The sequence below is a fragment of the Polypterus senegalus genome, chromosome 6, assembly GCF_016835505.1.
Source record: "Polypterus senegalus isolate Bchr_013 chromosome 6, ASM1683550v1, whole genome shotgun sequence".
Lineage (NCBI taxonomy): Eukaryota > Metazoa > Chordata > Cladistia > Polypteriformes > Polypteridae > Polypterus > Polypterus senegalus.
The window spans coordinates 77,338,917-77,358,773 of NC_053159.1; the positions used below are offsets into that span (position 1 = coordinate 77,338,917).

The following is a 19,857-nucleotide window of genomic DNA, read 5'->3' on the forward strand; positions in this document are numbered from 1 at the left end:
AGTCTTCCTCTCTAAATATTTAGATTTTTCAACACTCTTCTCTGCAAAGCTTTAAAAAGCAGCACTCTTTTTGCCATTTGCAATTAGCCGATTTAATTAGATAGCAGACACACACACTATTTTAGACATTTTCTAAGTGCATGCTCAGTCTTGAAGCTTCTGGTTTCAGATTCCTGACAGTTCTTAATCTCTCTCTCTGTGGCTTCCTGAGGTTTGTCTACCTAGCCAAGAGATTTCCTCTTTATCCTCCTGCTAACTTTCATCTTCTTAATTTTAGGCTTCTGGCAGTACCAGTTCTGGATATGAGAAGCAGTTAAGTGGGTATGGTAATGTAAAATGTTGGTAATAAGAACTTTATTTCTTGCTACATTTCCTTATCCTGCTGTAGCTTTTAGTGATCAAGAGGGGACAGCCTTTCTTGATTTGATTGCCTGAACATTAGTACCAAGATAAGGCACTACGATGAACAAAGTGATCATTTAAACCAATATGTCTTTAAACATTGGCATGTGGCTTAACCACAGAGAGCAGCAGATATCCAATGTCTTCATCAAACTTGGAACAAACATTAATCTTATGTTAGTTCAGTTTATTTCTGTATTGCCATTGAGAAATATGATTTTTACTATTTGATTATTATAACCTTTTTACTATTAGTTTTTACTCTTAACACTTAAGAAACTACTTTAATTAAAGTCTTTTGATCTGTGACCCAGTCTTTGAGGTGTGATACATGGTGTGTACCACCGGGGCACGTACAGCCGTCCTAACTCGACTCAGACAGGCAGACATACGTTTTATTTACAGCTGGGGAGAGCTTTTCCCTGCTCTCCACAGCACAGTACATAAAGTACCACAACACAGGCCTTCCTTCATCTGCCAATTCCCAGTCCTCCCGCCTCCACTCCTCCCTCGCAAGCTTCGTCCTTCTTCCTCTTGACTCAGGCTCTCTGAATGGAGTGAGGCAGCTCCTATTATGATGACCCTAGGAGTGTTCCTGCTGGCTCATTAATCGGACCTGGAATCACTCAAAGGTGTGGTGAGAGCCCAATGAAGGGCTTTGCAGCTCCCCCTGGCAGCCCCCATGGAACCCAACAGAGCTGTGCCAAACTCAAACTCCCAGCATAGCCTGCAGGAATCCATGGTGCCACAACTGCCCTGGAGGGCTGCAGTTTAGCATTCCAGGAAAGGTATTGCCTTGCTGATGCTCTCCCCCCAACCCGGTCCTTGGATACAGTTGACACCTCGGCCACGTAATGGCCATGGCCGCCTGTCACAATGGTTATAAGCCTATAAGCTGAATGCCTTATCTCTCTATGTCTGCTCTGCATTTCCTCACTGCTTGAAACATGACATTCCTCCTCAGCTAATATCACTACAGCCAGAGATGCTCAGGTCTTGCTGATTCTGTTCAGTTTTAATAGCACGATACGGTATAATGGCACCAGTGCTCTTGGTCACACGAGAGTGACCAAGATGCCCCTTTTATGTGTGGTGAGCCATGTATAATTGACCCCACAGGTTTATTTATTGATGTGACTATGTTAGAGTAGATGGTAACATCTCTACCTGGCATCTTCATCTCTCAAAGCATACCAGAAAGATGGATTTACCTTGCAAAAACTACACTGAACTGGGTTATTCCCTCTGTTCATGTATTTCTTCCAAGCTTATGTTTTCCCTCATCTGAAAAATCGCACCTTCACCAACTGCACCAAGCCACGTTACTTTTTCACTTCTAAATTAGTGAAGCCTGAATAATGCTTTATGAGGAACTGATGAAAAAAAAAAAAACAACTGCCTAAATGCATTTACAACTTTTCATGGGGAATTTGTACACTTGTTTTACTTCTCTGGGTTTCTCAATGCTCACCAACAAACCTGGGGCACCGAAAAACAACTACCTGATGTGACTATTCATTCAGGCCTTATTCCACCTCCTGCTCAGGACAGATATTCCTCCATCTGAGTTCTGTCGATAGCTCCTATCACTAATGGCCTGTGGTATGGAGCAACATTTCTGCCCCACAGTTTTACGCCTGCTGCCGGACCACACAAAAATGAATTGGCAAAAGCACTACAACTAGCGGCTAATCTCACTTCAGAGGCCCTACTAGAACTCTCAGCTGAAGCTCCTGCTACAAGAACGATGTCTTTGCAAAACTTTATGGCCGTCCCTATGCTCTTGGCAGCACAATGAGGTACCTGCAACTTGATAGGATAGAAATGTTGCTCCTATACGCCAGACACTTCTCGTAATATATCTGGTGGCCTGTACATTTCTCCGTGCACCTGACCCAGTCTCTTGTGTCTGATTGGACATCAGAAATAAATACTGACTGGTTTACTGAATTTCTTTCTTTCTTTTAGACCAGCTTGGCTAAAAACAGTATTTGTTGCTTTAATACCTACTGTTATCATCGTAAGTGATCATGTGACTTTTTCAGCTAATATTTTCTACTTGTCTACAGAACACAGACATTAATTCACATCTGTGTTTCAACATTCAATGTCAGTAACAGGGCTTGTTGATGACTTTTCAAGGTGAATCCACAACCCTGGTGATAAATGATTCTCACGGAGGAAGACAAGCAAAGCACTAGGCCGGTCAAATTTTAAAATGAATGGTTTTTTTATGCTTTTATATACATATATATATATATATATATACATATATGTATATATATATACATATGCTGCTTTTTTGGAATATGTGTGTAATCTGAGGATATAGATCAACACTAAATAAATGTTTTGGCTTGAAAAAGGGATATATTCAGTAAATGTTAAGGCTTTTCATCACAATGGGACCCAGATACCCAGTGGCTCCACTACAAAATGCTATCATTTCCAATTAAGTTTTGTTGTCACAATCATGTCTCAGAAACACAGAAGGCACATTTTCTTAATTCAGAACCTTTGCTACCTCAAAGATTTTTGGTAAGTTTTAAGGCTTTTTCTTCACATTAGGGCTCTGGTACCATTTTGCTCAATAACAAAACAAAAGAGAGGGCTAGTATTTAAAAAAAAACAAAATTTCATGTGGCAAACTAAAATATACAATGATTGTGAAGAAATAACTTCAACTTGAACAATACTAAACTTATCCTTTTAAAACCTCTGCTCAAACAAAAACAAAAAAGGTCCCTTTAACATTTGAACATATTAATTTAAAAAGAATTCAAAAATGTATATAAGAAAAGCAAGACATGGACAAAGAAGGAGAAAATATTTTTTCCTAAGAAAACAAAACCTTAAGCAAGATACAAAACAGAAAACAGCACCTTTAAAGTAAAGCAGGGGTTAAAAGCCAGCAAATCCAATGAAAAAATTAAAACCAGAAAACCTAACTAAACAAACACAACAGCAAACCTACTGCTCCCACTTCAGTTTCAGCTTAATGTACTGCTGTACACAGCTGTCTAACTGGGTGGCCCTGCCTCTTTAGGCTCCACAAACAGGAGGCACGGCATATAACAAAACATATTAACTACAATATATAGTTAAAATAAAAGATAACAGCAAAATTAATGAACAGCACATCAATAAAGTTAATACTATCACATAAATAAAAAGTCAAAACAAAACCAAAAACATAATTAATAACTGAATATAAAAATGAGCATGTAAATGACAACAAAAATACTAAACAAAAAAGAAATAAAGTTGACTCAGGGCAATAAACTTGTACCATAATAATACCAATGCCAACTAATGATATATGACTTACATTAACTGTATTTTAAAAAGAAATAACACTGCATTTTTATTTGTTGGGAATAACCTTTACTTTTAGCTGGATAGACTTTTCCAAGCACCTCTTGATTAACCGTGAAAATTAAAAAAACGTGGCAGAATGGAACATGCAGTAAGATCACTTAATTCACTCTTGATTTTTTATGCTTACTGAAGCTTTTTCTCAGCATACTATAAGGTCAGTCAATACTAAGCTTCAAATTAAAATTCTGTTGAGTCAAGCAGTTGAGCTCATCAGTCTGCAGTACCTCCTTCCTTGTAGTTAGCACTGGAAACCAGGAAGAGATGAGTAGGCAGCCAAAAAAGCTTTCACCCTTTTTGACTTTGAGCTGACACACATCATTGGTTTCAACATTACAGCTCAGAACATTCCCTTCTGTGAAATAAAGATTTTAAAAACAGCAACACCTGCGGAGTATCAGAATCCTAATGAAAAACAGATGTCAAAGAAAATGCACTGCCAAGAAAATTAATCTAATACTCCAGCTCATACAGCCCAATGCATTATCCACTATACTCTTTAGCTTGTCACAGTAGAGAATGGATCGACTCTTCTCTGGTCAAGAGAGTTAAAGGATACCTCCAAGGTTCACAAAGGCCACAGAAGTTTTCACTGAGTTACAGGAGTTTACAGACAGTACATTTCAGTACTATATGAGGTATAAGATTGATGGCCTCACATGATTCTTTAAAAAACAGAAGTCACGCACATTAACTCCAAGCAGAGGTATTATCTGTTTGATACATTCGAAGGAGAGGAGAATGCCTGCCTACACATGAGACTACAATAGTTATTATAGTCTTAGAAAAACACTGATTCAGATGATTGATGACAAGATTTATGCTTTTTTATGCAATAGAGCCTTGCACGTTAAAGGGGAGCCATCAGGGACCGTAATGGAATTGATATTGCAATAATGAAAGAAAACAGGCTGTAAGATCACCAGGGTGGCAGGTACACTGAAATTACCATAATTTCCAGGGATAATACACCACTGTTGATAGGTGCATTATGCCCCATTATTGGCTGTGGAGCCACTGGACAACCAGGGCAGCAGTGTAACTACAGAACACTGGAGGATTTTGGGAAGCATGACTAAAGTGGAGATCCTATATCTAATACTAGCTTTGTTACTCAGCTTTTTCTTGGAAATTCCCCAAGAGAATGGGCCTTGGTTATAGTGGCATCAGTTAATCAGATGTATCAGAAGTACTATGTAACTAACTAAACACTTATCAGTGTATGATTTTTGCTATTTTTATTTTAACCTGCTGCTAATATTATTAGATCACTGGAGCTACTCACTCTTGAATATGCTACATACAATTGGCTTTTATTGATGGTCATTGAAAAACAAAATTTTACAGGAAACTATTATTTTTAATTGAAACAGGTAATTAGTAGGGATAATGGTAATCTATACTAATAAAAGGCAAAGCCCTCACTCACTCACTCACTCACTCACTCACTCACTCACTCACTCACTCACTCACTCACTCACTCATCACTAATTCTCCAACTTCCCGTGTGGGTGGAAGGCTGAAATTTGGCAGGTTCATTCCTTACAGCTTCCTTACAAAAGTTGGGCAGGTTTAATTTCGAAATTCTACGCGTAATGGTCATAACTGGAAGCTGTTTTTCTCCATTTACTGTAATGGAGATGAGCTTGAACGCCGTGGGGGCGGAGGTTCGTGTGACATCATCACGCCTCCCACGTAATCACGCAGTACATAGAAAACCAGGAAGACCTCCAAAAAGCGCTGAAGAAAACATGCATTATATAATTGAGAAGGCAGCTAAACAATAAGAAGCGGCGAGTGACATATACAACCATGTTCATGAGTTCTGCTACTTCGGAAACAAAGCACAATGTAAACCTACACTTTAAATTAAGTTCATAGACAGGCTGCCGCTGGCGTTTGTAATTTAGTGCCTGCCCATATAAGGCCGTCCGTCAGCGGCAATCCAATAGCAAACTCCCACTAAATATTCACGGGTGAAGGACTGTGTTTATGGAGAGGAAGATGAGATGGTCAGGGTGGTGTTTGACACAAACTCAGCTAAACTGCGAGAGAAAGTTTTAAGTGCCAGGACTAAGGTAACATTAAATACAGCCATGGACATAGCACGAGATGGCACCAGCACAGCTGGGAACCTTCGATGCATGTACACCGAGTGGCTCACGTGAACTGACGCAGTGCACAGATAAAAGCAACAGTTCCAAAGAGCTGAACAAAACCGAATTACACAATTGAAAAGGCAGCAAAAAATATGAAGCGTCTGATAAGCATATTCATAAATCCAGCTACTGCGGAAACAAAGCACACGGTGGAAAAAGTCAATGTCCCGCTAAAAAAAAAAAAACCCGTGCATGCAGTGTGTCAGGTCTCAGATAAAGAAGAAGACAAGCTGTTTATTGATGCAGTAAGAAACAAATCGATGAAAGAAACCTGTCATCTTTACAACGATTGACAAACACGGAATGTAACTTGAACACAACACATCCTACAAATACGAACCTGATTGAAAGAAATAATGATAATCAAATCCTTGATGACAGCAACACTCAGTAACACTCACAAAACAAATACTGTATATTGACAGTCATGTTACGCTATTTTTAAAATGTTCCCTTTTCTTTTCTAGCTTTTTAACACACTACTTCTCGCTGCGATACGCGGTATATATATATGTATATATATATATCCCGATCTACATACTCGAATAATGGATACTTTATTCGCCATCAATGATTGTTTTGGTAAAGCCATACTCAGTGTATTCATTAGATGAACGGTAAAAAAGTAAGAGCGAGGGGAGGATGCAGGCTGTAGTGCGTGTCAACTCTATCTAAATTGCGCGATCACATTTCAAAAATATATCTTTTCAAGTTCTATTTAGTCCATATGTGTCAAACTCAAGGGCCACGGGCCACATCCGCCCGGCGTAATTATATCCGCCCGAGATCATTTTATATACTGTATTATTGTTATTAATGGCCCAGGTATATGAAGCGCTGGTAACACAATAAACTACAGATCCCATAATGCAGCGCTTCAGCTGCCTTGGCCGAACTCTTACTGCGTTAATCAAGTCTAGCTTATGATGCTGCAAGTTATTGCGGCTAGCTCACACGATGCTGGAGAGAAAAGTTGATTCTGAAAATAGAGCCTTTAAAAACCGATGGGAGGCTGAGTATATGTTTACTGAACCCGTGTGTCTCATTTGTGGAGCTAATGTGGCTGTAATTACAGAATTTAATCTAAGACGGCACTATGAGACAAAACATCAGGGTAACCTGAATGCAATGCAGAAGATACAGAAAGCAGAATAATTAAATAAGAATCTGACACTTCAGCGGACGTTTTACCCGTGCACAATCACAAAGTGATTTCAAGTGAAGCTGCTTTTATGGGAGACACAAATGCACCAGTGCAACTTGTCCCACTTTCCCTGTTGCCAAGTAATGTTAAACCAAGTCGTCACTACGGTGTTCCCAAATACACACTTTGCTGATAAACTGAGCGCACTGAGTTTGCACGGCGCTTTGGTGACTTTGAAGAACAAAAAAAGTCCGTCTACATGCGGCTCGAACCTTGTGCATGTTTGGTAGCACATATCTGTGTGAGAAGCTCTTCTCAGTGATAAAGACTAACAAAACAGCACACAGGAGTCGCCTCACTGATGAGCACCTGCAATCCATCCTGAGAATCTCCACAACACAGAACCTCACACCAAACAGAAACGAACCTGTGCCAAAAAGATGCCAGGCGTCCAGCTCTAAAATGACATATGAGCAAAGACAACTGAATGATTTGATTTGTTATTGCTGAAAGGAACACATTTTATTTATATTTCCAGGTTTTGTTATGCAGCATGTTCATATTTGAATTTGTATAATTTTGACAGGATATATTTTTATGGAGAGCAAAATCTTTTGGGATATTTAAAATCTAAGTTTATTTTTATATAAAATTACATAAGAGTAAAGAAATTTGAATGTTTGTTCTTTTAACGTTTACTTTATTTCTAACTTGTATAATTTAGACAGGATATATTTTTATGGAGAGCAAAATATTATAAGTTGTTTAAGGTTTGAGTTGATTTATTCAGGAATAATATTCCTGTCTGTTTTTACCATTCCTACCAAAGATATTTCTGTCGACTAAATAAAAATTCCTTCTATTTGAAATTTAAATAGAACTTGAACAAATACGATAGTTCATAATATCCACGCAGACTTGCACGTAAGAGCGGAGTTATCCGTTTTAACAAGCAGCATATTGCACTGATAATGAAATAGCTGTGTGTGTATATATGTAGATATGTATGTATATGTATATATATGTTTATATATGTGTGTGTATGTATATATATATATGTATTTGTGTGTATATATGTTTGTGTATGTATGTATGTGTGTATATATATATATATATATATATATATATATATATATATATATATTGTGAACGCTGGCCCCAGCACAGACAGACGGACGACATATTTTGCACCACACACTGTTTATTATCCACTATATACAAGTTATGCACTCACGCAACCCCAGTGCCTTCAGCACCGAATTCCCCAAAAGTCCAGGGCCCACAATCTCTGTGCCTTTGTCCTGGCCGCCTCCTGTCCTCTCTCCAGCTCTGTCCACTTCCACCCGACATCCACTAAATGACTGGAGGGAGGCGGCCCCTTAAACAATGCCCCGGATGAGCCCCAGGTGTTTCCGGCCTCTTCTCCTTAGCCACGCCCCAGCGTGGCGGAAGTGTCGGCTGCTTTCCTGGCGGCTCTCCGGCGCCACCTTCCCCGGCACTTCCTGGTGTGGCGGAAGTGCCGGGCTCCCGGATAATTAGGCACCGGGCGTCTCCTGGCGGTGGCCACGGGTCCCTACAGGGCTGGGCTTCCAAGCCCTGTACCCAGGCCCCTGCCTAACCAGGACGGACGCCCACTCAGTCTGGAGGAGGCACACGCCCTCCTCCGGTCTTCCAAGGCGTCCCGGCCGGGCTCCACTCCCGGCCAAAGACCACACAGGGTAAACCGGCATCGGGGCGCCGCCTGGCGGTGTCCACGGGTCCCTACAGGGCTGGTCCCCTACACAACCAAGACGGACGCCCCCTCGCGGTCTGGAGGAGGCACAAGCCCTCCTCTCCTCCTCCTGGGCGTCCCGGCGGCTCCCCCCACATATATATATATATATATATATATATATGACAACAACACTCATCACTCACAACAGTGACAAAACAATTACATTGACAATCATGTTACGTTATTTTCAAAATGTTTCCTTTTCTTTTTCATTGCTTCTTTAACACACTACTTCTCCGCTGCGAAGCGCGGGTATTTTGCTAGTTTTGGATATAAATATAACCTATAGCACATTCTAAAAAAACTGTAACTTCAATCAGATCTGAGTATAAAGCTTTTATCTGTGATATATAATAATAATAGACTACACCATACTGTTATGGAAATCACTGAGGAATTGCAAAATTAAATAAGGTTATGATACTAAACTCTATTAGTCATACCAGACTAACTAAGGGATGTCACATTTAATAGGCAAACAACAGTCACTTGAGGTGTAATGTGATAAGTTCTGTTAATGATATGAATACCATTAAACAGATCATATAGTAGTAATTTTCTAAGTCTATCTATCCATCCCACTGGGAATGTGTGTGACATTTTTTATCTCTTGTCAATAATTAGTTCAAAAGTGACAAGATGTGTCGAGTGCAATGTTGATAACTAGACACATACTATAACACTGAAAATATCTACACTGGTACAGAGAAAAATATCTTTAATCAGTGTAACATGTATTCAATTACTAAACTTTACTAGAAAGTATGACCTGCTAGTAATACAAGTGTAATTGTGAGCAGAGAATATCCATTCACATAATAAAATTCAAGTCAGTAATACCTTTATGTGACAGCAGTTAAGAGATGTTTAAGATTTGTTGCAGATTGTCACATTCATGCTCTTGAGGGACAGCTTAAGGGCTTGTTGAGCACTAACTGCACCTTGAGGCAAAGGTTGGTGCTGTTGCTTATGGCTCTCCTCATGTTTGCTTTGCATGCTCCCCCACCATAATCAATTGTCTATCGGGGAGGAGCAAAAGCTTTAAATTTGTGAAAAATTTCTATCTCCAGTTTTCAACAGATCTTGACGTTTTAGGGTCCACTGATACTGACAACATCCATATCTTGATGATGGGTCTGTGTGTGTGTGTGAGTATCTGTGTGTCAGTTTCTTGAGGGCAGCCTAGAGCTAAAACGGCAGGATGAAAAAATACCTGACTTAAAACTTAAGCCTGTTATGAGATGACAATGTGCTGATTAATTCGTGCAAGAGAAAGAGGCACTCTAGAGGAACCCTAAATTACTGTAATTCTGCAAATAATTATAAATTCTTCTCGTTAATTGCTATCGTAATGACCTTTTTTATGATCAGAAAGATCAGCATCAGAATGGTAAATATTACTGAAATGTTATAGAATAGTTTGGGTAACTTGATTCCTAGGGAACAAAGCCTACTGATGCTTGCATCTAAATTTTTCTTCCACAGATCAGATAACAATGATAGCAATGATGTAAATGCAAAATTAGGGATGAATCTCCTAGAATAACCAGTAATTACATATGATAATTATAGAGCCTGCTGTTACGGTGCAGGTGCACCAGTATCGGATACCAGAGTTGAGGAAGGATGTACAGTAGTCCATGATGAGGTCAGACAGATGCACGAATTAGGTGTTATTCACAAAAGTAAGCACGATTGGAGTAGCCTGATCGTTCTGGTACTGAAACCGTATGGTTTGATTTGTTTCTGTGATGATTTTAGACACATAAGATTTCCAAATTTGATGCTTATTCAGTGCCCTGTGTTGATGAATTACCGGAAAAACTCGGTCAGGCATCGTATATTTCTATGCTTGATATTACGAAGGGGTACTAGTAGGTGCCCCTTGAAGCCTCCATTTGCAGGAAAAACAGAATTTGCCACCACTGATGGGTTATTTGAATTTACTAGACTCCTATTTGGTCTGCATGGCGCGCCTCTAACGTTCCAACATATGATGCACCCCTATTCCAAACATTCCAGCGTGTATCTTGATAATGTCATCATTTTCAGTAATGATTGACAGTCACATTTGGAGTGTCTTCAGGCTGTACTTGACAGCTTGAGACAGACTGGGTGGATCTGTGCCTATCTCTTCTGCCACTATCATCTTGGAAGAGTCTAACTATTGACTTACGCCTGGATGTCCTTCCTTTTTATTGTTTTTTTGATTTTCCAACAAACATACAGTGTTTGACTTAGGGTGTCGTAACACTTTACACTCTCTATATTGTTTTATTTGCTTAAATTCCATAAACATTTCCTGCACACATCTTATTCTGATGATTGCTCCAAAGTAAAGCACTTTGATGTAGTGTCACTTTGGAAACTACACAATCTATAGACTGGTGATCTACAGGTTGAAGATCACAGCCTGTATGTTAAAAGAATAGTTTGGTACAATGTTATTTGCAAATATTTTAATATTATGCCATTTGCTGACCCCCCATTCCCTGCCTTTCAAATTCTAGTTCCTTGCACTGCTTTTTATGAGTGACTTGCTCTTGCTCCTTTCTCCAACTCTCAAATTGTGTTGCCTGGCAGCAGGTTCCACAGTCAGTGATATGATATGCAGACCATGTATGAAGGCTCAATCATTAAACTGCTCAGCTGAGCTTATTCCTGAAGTCCTATGTTGTCATGTGTTCAACTTTTTAACTTTATTTTTCCTGTTTCAGGTTTCTGTCACTTCCCAGCTTATCTGTATTTTCATCTTTAGCCAGTATTACAATAGTGTTCTTGTTCTCATTCTGTACTTTGCTATAAAAACCTGAATATCCATCACTTAAATTTCATATAATTATGGTACAAGTAATGCCCCTTTTAAAGTACTTGTTTGTCACAGAAAAAACAACTGGGACCAGGGGCTTCATGTGTAAACGGTGCATATACACATTTCCGCTTTTGTCTGTATGTCATGTTTTAGTGTGAATTCTAAGCACGGTATTATATGTGAGGCCCCAGGTCATTAGCCTGGTTCAGGTTTCTGGTTCTAGTTGATGTGATCTCTATTTTGTAAAACCAGCATAAGACAGATGTTTTGGGGCTCCTAAACACTGTTTAATAATGATATTAATATGAAAATCTGAGATTGACAGAAAGAAGTTCCAAATCAACGCAATCACAGACTACATAGTCCCACAAAAGTATACAAATAAATGTAATATTACATTTTCAAAAAGAATATGATTGAAATGCTGCTGCCTCGCAGTTAGGAGACCCGGGTTTGCTCCAACAATGATGGATGGATTTAAAGGTAGAAGTCTACGTGACCATCATCATCATCAGGCCCTTCCGTGAGAACCCTAAATCCAAAGAGGACTGTTTCATTTATGTTAGGTAGAATGCCCAGAGGGGACTGGGCGGTCTCATGGTCTGGAATCCCTACAGATTTTATTTTTTCTCCAGCCTTCTGGAGTTTTTTTGTTTTTTCTGTCCCCCCAGGCCATTGAACCTTACTCTTATTCGATAATTAATGTTGATTTATTTTGTTTTCTTATTGTGTCTTTTTTCTATTCTTTATTATGTAAAGCACTTTGAGCTACTGTTTGTATGAAAATGTGCTATATAAATAAATGTTGTTGTTGTTGTTGTCTTTGTGGGTTTCCTCCGGGTACTCTCGGTTTTCTCCCACAGTCCAAAGACATGCAGGTTAGGTGCATTGGCAATTTAAAATTGTCCCTAGTGTGTGCTTGGTGTGTGGGTGTGTGCCTTGTGGTGGGCTGGTGCCCTGCCAGGGGTTTATTTCCTACCTTGCACCCTGTGTTGGCTGGGATTGGCTCCAGCAGACCCCTGTGACCCTGTAGTTAGGATATAGTGGGTTGGGTAATGGATGCATGGATGGATGATTGAAATAAAGGGGAAAGGTGTTATCAAAGAATATCAGAAGTAATTTTCTATAGCAGGATATTAAAACAAAAATAAGAAAAACTCTCTGTAAAGGAGTTTCCGGCGCCGCATCCGAGTGGCAGCCTTTCCAGCAGCTCCGTATATGACTTTATCTTTTTACCTTTTTATCTCTATTTTTCTCTATTTCACTGATCACTTCTACCACTTTCTTTTATGTGGAATTGCTCCCTGGACACTTTTTACTATTTTACTATTTGACATGGATTGTTACACTCCGAGAATCGCCTATTCAAGTAGTCAGCTTAAAGCACTGAGAAGAAATGCTTATGCCGGTGTGGTTCCTTATTTACCTGACAAGGTAAGAAGACGATATCGGGCAGCCGAGCCTGCAAAGATAAAAATAAGATTAAATTGAGACAACTTGAGAGAAAATGGCGTTATAAACCGTCGGTGCCTTCTGTGATCCTGGGAAATGTAAACTCACTACCAAATAAGATCGACGAACTGGCTGTGCTGGTGAAAAATGTCAGAACCTACAGAGAATGCAGCTTGCTGTGTTTTAGTGAAACGTGGCTAACGTCTATCATCCCAGATGCTAACGTGGAGCTACCGGGTTTAGCACAGTTAGAGCGGACAGAGACGCAAGTACCTGTGGAAAGAAGAAAGGAGGAGGACTCGCTCTCTATGTCAATACAAAGTGGTGCAACTCAGGACATGTAAACGTTAAAATCTCCACTTGCTGCAGGGACATCGAACTGTTGGCCGTAAGTCTGCGTCCCTATTACTTGCCCAGAGAGTTTGGACACGTGATTGCTGTTATTGTTTACATCCCCTCAGCAACGCGGAGATGGCGAGTGACATCATCCATTCCGCAGTTGCTAAGTTACAAACGCAGCACCCTGAGGCACTTGTGCTAATCGCTGGAGACTTTAACCATGTAACGCTGGATAAAACATTACCTGCCTTCTCCCAGTATGTGGATTGTAACACTCGGGGAAACAGGACTATCGACCTACTGTATGCAAGCGTTAAAGACGCATACAGCGCCACCCCACTGCCTGCGCTTGGGAAAGCAGATCATAACCTGGTTCTGCTTCAGCCTCAATACAAACCAAGAGTGAGGGCTACCTACAACACACGCTCATTCAGGAAGTGGTCCCTGAGGCAGAGCAGGCTCTGATAGACTGCTTTGGAACTACAGACTGGGATATATTGCTGAGATCACATAGTGAGAACATTGAAGAGGCTGTTGAATGCACAACTGATTACATCAACTTCTGTATGGACATTGTAGTTCCAGTAAGAACAGTATGCTGCTATGCTAACAACAAGCCATGGATTACAAGTGACATCAAGGGCCTTTTGAACCAGAAGAAAAGGGCTTTTAAAGGTGGTGATAAGCATGAGCTGAAGTGCGTGCAGAAGGAACTCCGAGTCCAGCTCAGGGCGAAAGAGCAGTACAGGAGAAAGCTGGAGCAGAAGTTGCAGAACAACAGTATGAAGGAAGTGTGGGATGGGATGAAGATTATCACTGGCTGCAGCTCAAGCGGGTGCCACCATCGAGAGAGACGTGGAGAGAGCAAACCAAATGAACAACTTCTTTAATAGGTTTGATCACAGTAACCCACTCTCACCTCGAGTACTGCATCCTCCAACCATCCTTCTGCTGATACCAGCATAGGTGAGACATCCCCACCCACAATTACAGCAGCCCAGGTGAGCAGAGAGCTGAAAAGACTTTGTGCCAGCAAAGCAGCGGGTCCAGATGGTGTATCGCCACATTGCTGAAGGCCTGTGCGTTGGAACTGGGGAGTCCTCTACAGCGCATCTTCAACCTGAGCCTGGAACAGGGAGAGTCCCAGGCTTTGGAAAACATCTTGTATCACTCCTGTCCCAAAGGTATCACGTCCTAGTGAGCTGAATGACTTCCGGCCTGTTGCTCTGACGTCACATCTGATGAAGACCATGGAGCGGCTGCTGCTTCACCACCTGAGGCCACAGGTCCGTCACGCCCTCGACCCTCTGCAGTTCGCATACCAGGAGAAGGTGGGAGCGGAGGATGCCATCATCTATATGCTTCATCGATCCCTCTCCCACCTGGACAGAGGCAGTGGTGCTGTAAGAATTATGTTTTTGGACTTCTCTAGCGCCTTCAACACCATCCAACCTCTGCTCCTTAGGGATAAGCTGACTGAGATGGGAGTAGATTCACACCTTGTGGCATGGATTGTGGACTATCTTACAATATGTGCGTCTAGGGAACTGCAGGTCTGACATTGTGTGCAGCAATACAGGGGCACCGCAGAGGACTGTACTTTCTCCGGTCCTGTTCAATCTATATACATCAGACTTCCAATATGACTCGGAGTCCTGCCACGTGCAAAAGTTCGCTGATGACACTGCTATTGTGGGCTGCATCAGGAGTGGGCAGGAGGAGGAGTACAGAAAGTAATCAAAGACTTTGTTAAATGGTGCGACTCAAACCACTTACACCTTAACACCAGCAAGACCAAGGAGCTGGTGGTGGATTTTAGGAGGCCCAGGCCCCTCATGGACCCTGTGATCATCAGAGGTGACTGTGTGCAGAGGGTGCAGACCTATAAATATCTGGGAGTGCAGCTGGATGACAAATTGGACTGGACTGCCAATACTGATGCTCTATGTAAGAAAGCTCAGAGCAGACTATACTTTCTGAGAAGGTTGGCATCCTTCAACATCTGCAGTAAGATGCTGCAGATGTTCTACCAGACAGTTGTGGCGAGTGCCCTCTTCTACGCGGTGGTGTGCTGGGGTGGCAGCATAAAGATGAAAGACGCCTCACGCCTGGACAAACTTGTTAAGAAGGCAGGCTCCATTGTAGGATTAAAGTTGGACAGTTTAACATCTGTGGCAGAGCGACGGGCACTAAGCAAACTCCTGTCAATCATGAAGAATCCACTGCATCCACTTAACAGTGTCATCTCCAGACAGAGGAGTAGCTTCAGTGACAGACTTTTGTCACTGTCCTGTTCCACTGACAGACTGAGGAGATCGTTCCTCCCCCACACTATGCGACTCTTCAATTCCACCCGGGGGAGTAAATGCGAACATTAATTTTATTTTAATTCTTTTCATTTTTATTACTATTTAATTTAATATTGTTTCTTTGTATCAGTATACTGCTGCTGGATTATGTGAATTTCCCCTTGGGATTAATAAAGTATCTATCTATCTATCTATCTATCTATCTAGAGAGAGCTATTTCAATAAAATAAATTAATAGTAAAATAAAATGCAAATGTAAAAAGCTCTGATTTCTTACAAGAAATAGTTAATGCTGAATGTGGATAAACATTTTGCTTTTCACGCTGTTAAACATTTCATTCAATTAGTTGCGCAGCAGGCTAAAAATATTACAGCAATCAGCATCAGCTTGCTGAGAATGGAATCTCTTCTAATGACAGCAGACTATTTTGCTCATTATCTACATTCAAGTTTAATTGTCTTCCGACACATTTCTGTTACCATGTCAATGAAGTCTGGTAGTGTAGACAGGGTTTTCAACAGCTTTGTTCTGTATGAGTAACTGTACAGCATTCTTACTATATTAGTTACATTTTACATTTGATATTTTCAGTAAATAAATAAAAATGGTTGTAAAAAAAACAAACTTATTATATAATAAGCAATGTTTGAGCCTTTCTGATGTTGGAAAAGAAGTGGCTCTTATCTAATTTATACAAACCCATCATTATATTTTAGCCAGCAGGTTTTCACAATTGATGGATAAGTGGATACATTTTTAAATGGGGCATTGGTGGCACAGGATGAGAGTTTGAATCCAGTCCAGTCACTATCTATGTAGAGTTTTTCTCCCATATACTAAAGATGTGCAGGTAGTGTTGCTTGGTAACTCTAAATTGGCATAAGACTGAATATATGTGCCCTGTAGGAGCTGGCATACTATTCATGGTAGGTTCTTGTCTTGATTCCATAGCTTGTAGGTCTTGGATATCTGAGGGTCTTTTTCCATGCCTCCTGTTTGGTATTGCCTGGAAAACGCAATTACTCTGCAGCTCTTTTTACACTGGTAAATGAAAAGGCATCACATTTTAACTTGTACTCTGTTATTAAACCAGCCTCAGTCCTAGTTTTTACATTGTATATGTTATAATTTTGATCACTGTATTTTTATATGTGTGTTTTTTATTGTAGGTAGCCATTTTTTCAATTCCATTTCTTCCACAAATGCTTGCCTATATTTTTACATATTCTCCGTCCCTTCTTTATTAACCATCTGACATACTGACCTATTTGCATATTGTTTTGATTGGTATATTTTATTAATTTTATATGGCTTTTCTGGAGAGTTTCCGGGATTTGTTGTGCTTTATCTTATTTTATGAAGAAGTTGTAGTCTTTTTGAGACACCATTATGAATGCTGATGGGCAGCTGCATATTGAGATATACACTTTGGCCGCTGCTGAGGAATGAGAATGTGCATCGTGTGACCCTATTAATTGTCATATAACACACCATTTAGGCATTGCTATTTAGATAAACAAGACTTTACATGTGTTTCTCTGTGCCTTTTTATCTCAGTTTTTTGGCTTTCTTTTCTTCTTGTGGTTCTGATTCTTGCCTATGTATTAGGCTTGGTAACAGATCTAATTGACATTTTGGTTTCGACCCCTGTGCAATCTAATTTTTGATTGTTACATTGATCCTTTAATTAAAATCCTTTTTGCTGAGGCAGAACAAATATAGCCAAGTTACCAAAGACTTTAGGATTTTGATTCATAACTAAGAATGTATAGCCAGTAGTAATGAAACATTACTGTAAGTGACAACTGTAGCTAAACCACTGATAACTGCACACATCCAAATCCATTACAATCAACAGTCTGAAAATCACCTTCATTATAGTCAACAGGAACAACATAGTGGTCTCTGAAGTTTGTTGAGATTGCTAAAGTGTCGTTTGTTGTCTTGTATATGAGTATATTAGCATGGAAAACACCACATTTGTATAATTTTCCTAAAATACCAACAGATAGACAGTCTACTAGACCATAACATTAAATAAAAGTACAAGTTTGAGATAGTTGTCTTTTCTTACCTGCATGGACGGTGAGTTCAGCCTTACAGTACACAGATCCAGCCAAATTCTTGGCAGTGCAGGTGTAAACGCCTGAATCCTCTTCAGTGGTGTTGAGAACTACCAGTGAGCACTCACTGTCATCATATACGAAGGTGAAGTGACTGCTTTCTGATAACAGAGTATCATTCTAAACAGACAAAACAACAGTTAAGAATTGCTGCAGATGAACAGGTAAAGTGAACATTCTCTGCATACAACTTATTCAGATCAATGCTCCAAAGTAAAGTTCTTAAACACCTTTTCAATGTCCCAATTTGACTTACAGAGAATTTATATGAAAACATAGTCTACATATTAAATTTAATGTAATGTTTTTAAGGGTCTACTAACACTCTTGAGGGATATATTAGCAAATAAAGAAGTTTAGTGAATGCTACTTTGCATTATTTAAGATAAGATGAAATGAATGTATTTTTCCAAATTAAAATTCATTTTGAAACATCACTGCCCATTCCATCAACATAACATGTAACATAAAATCACATAATATCAAATTACATTAAAAACATATAAAAACCTAATCAACATCTAGCTTATCATTGAGTTTAAAAGACTGCAACACTCCTTCAAGTTCTCAGGATTTTAATTGACACTGCTGCTAAAGAATGCATATACGTGTTTAGTCTGCATCTGGTGACTAAAGTACTTTCTTGATGGAAAAAAACTGATACTCGGAGTACAAAGCATGCTTGGAATCTGGAGAAATCTTCTGGACATGTCTGAAAGGAATAGTTTTATGTACTCCCATTATTTCCATGATTACCTATATAAGTCTAACTATTCTGGATGCAATTGAGAGGTTCCCGGACAAGGCTGATACTATAAAATAATACTGTATGCTCTTTATTACTGTTTAGAAAGACAGAAGCATTATTTTTTGTCATTAAGCAATCTCAGGTCATGCAGGAATTAAAGACATGAAACAGATATTATTCACCTATATGCTCCATGTTAATTTAGCATCTGTATGAACTCCTAAGTACGCACTGGTCAGTGATCAATGACAGAATCGAGGTCAAACATCATTTTGTAGGAGGACATGATCTTCATATCACTGAACAAACCCTCCTTCTTTTTGTTTTACATTGACACTTCTTAGTTTGTTTCAAGCAGACTAAGGGTTGCTGTATCATCTGAGAACTTCACAGTATAAATGTGCAAAATACTACCAACTACTATACAATTTATTTGTATAGAATGTAAATAGAACTGGTTAGCTTACACATGCTGAGATATGACAGTATTGACAACCAGAGACTCAAACAAATTTCCATTTATATTTCTTGCACATACAATCAATCCTCACCTTTCGGGAGATTACGCAAATGTTAACATATTGGACATATGGAAAATAGGGGGTTAAGTTCCCAAGACCACCAAAAACTGAAATATTTCACTAGACTCCTAAAAATTCACTTTTCTAAATAGAATTCTTTTTAAAATGCACTTTTCATAACACAGTAACCAGGAAGTAACCCATACAATGCAGTAAACAAAATACAATTGGTAACATTTTCTCTCGATAGTCATTTCCTAGAATTCTGTAAGCTTTTGTGCTAACATCTCAATGACAAAAAAAAACTTTCGTCACTGCTGTCTCGTCATTGCCTCTGACACTCTGTTTTTCACAGCTGGTGGATGGCGTTGGAGATCATAAAGGATGGCTTGAAATAATCACCCAGCGACGTCTGCTTCATGCACCACTTGAGATCCTAAAGGGTTTCGGTATATGGTTGCATTGTAGAGACGAGCTGATGTTTAACCTTGAGGTTGTGATCAATGATGGGATCAACAGCCTTTATGTCTCTGTTGAAAGTGACTGCCATCATTCCAGCATGAAGTTTATCAAACACCTTTATTATTTGTTTTAGTAAACTGTGTCACAATCTTTGCATGCTTGGGCTTAGAGCCCAAAGGGCTTGCACTATGCTTTGGTGGCATAATTACAAGGCAAGACAAATGCATGGGAAGCAC

At 39.7% G+C, this 19,857-nt stretch overlaps 1 protein-coding gene across 3 annotated transcripts in view; it reads right to left on the reverse strand.

Moving 5' to 3' along the window:
- The window catches only part of spega (striated muscle enriched protein kinase a), a 418,725-nt gene that overhangs the window by 95,593 nt on the left and 303,275 nt on the right, over positions 1-19,857 (reverse strand). For all 3 annotated transcript variants that reach the window (XM_039756374.1, XM_039756377.1, XM_039756375.1), the window contains one exon: positions 17,842-18,010. In XM_039756374.1, coding sequence (XP_039612308.1) covers positions 17,842-18,010 — 169 coding nt within the window. The remainder of the gene's footprint in view (positions 1-17,841; positions 18,011-19,857) is intronic.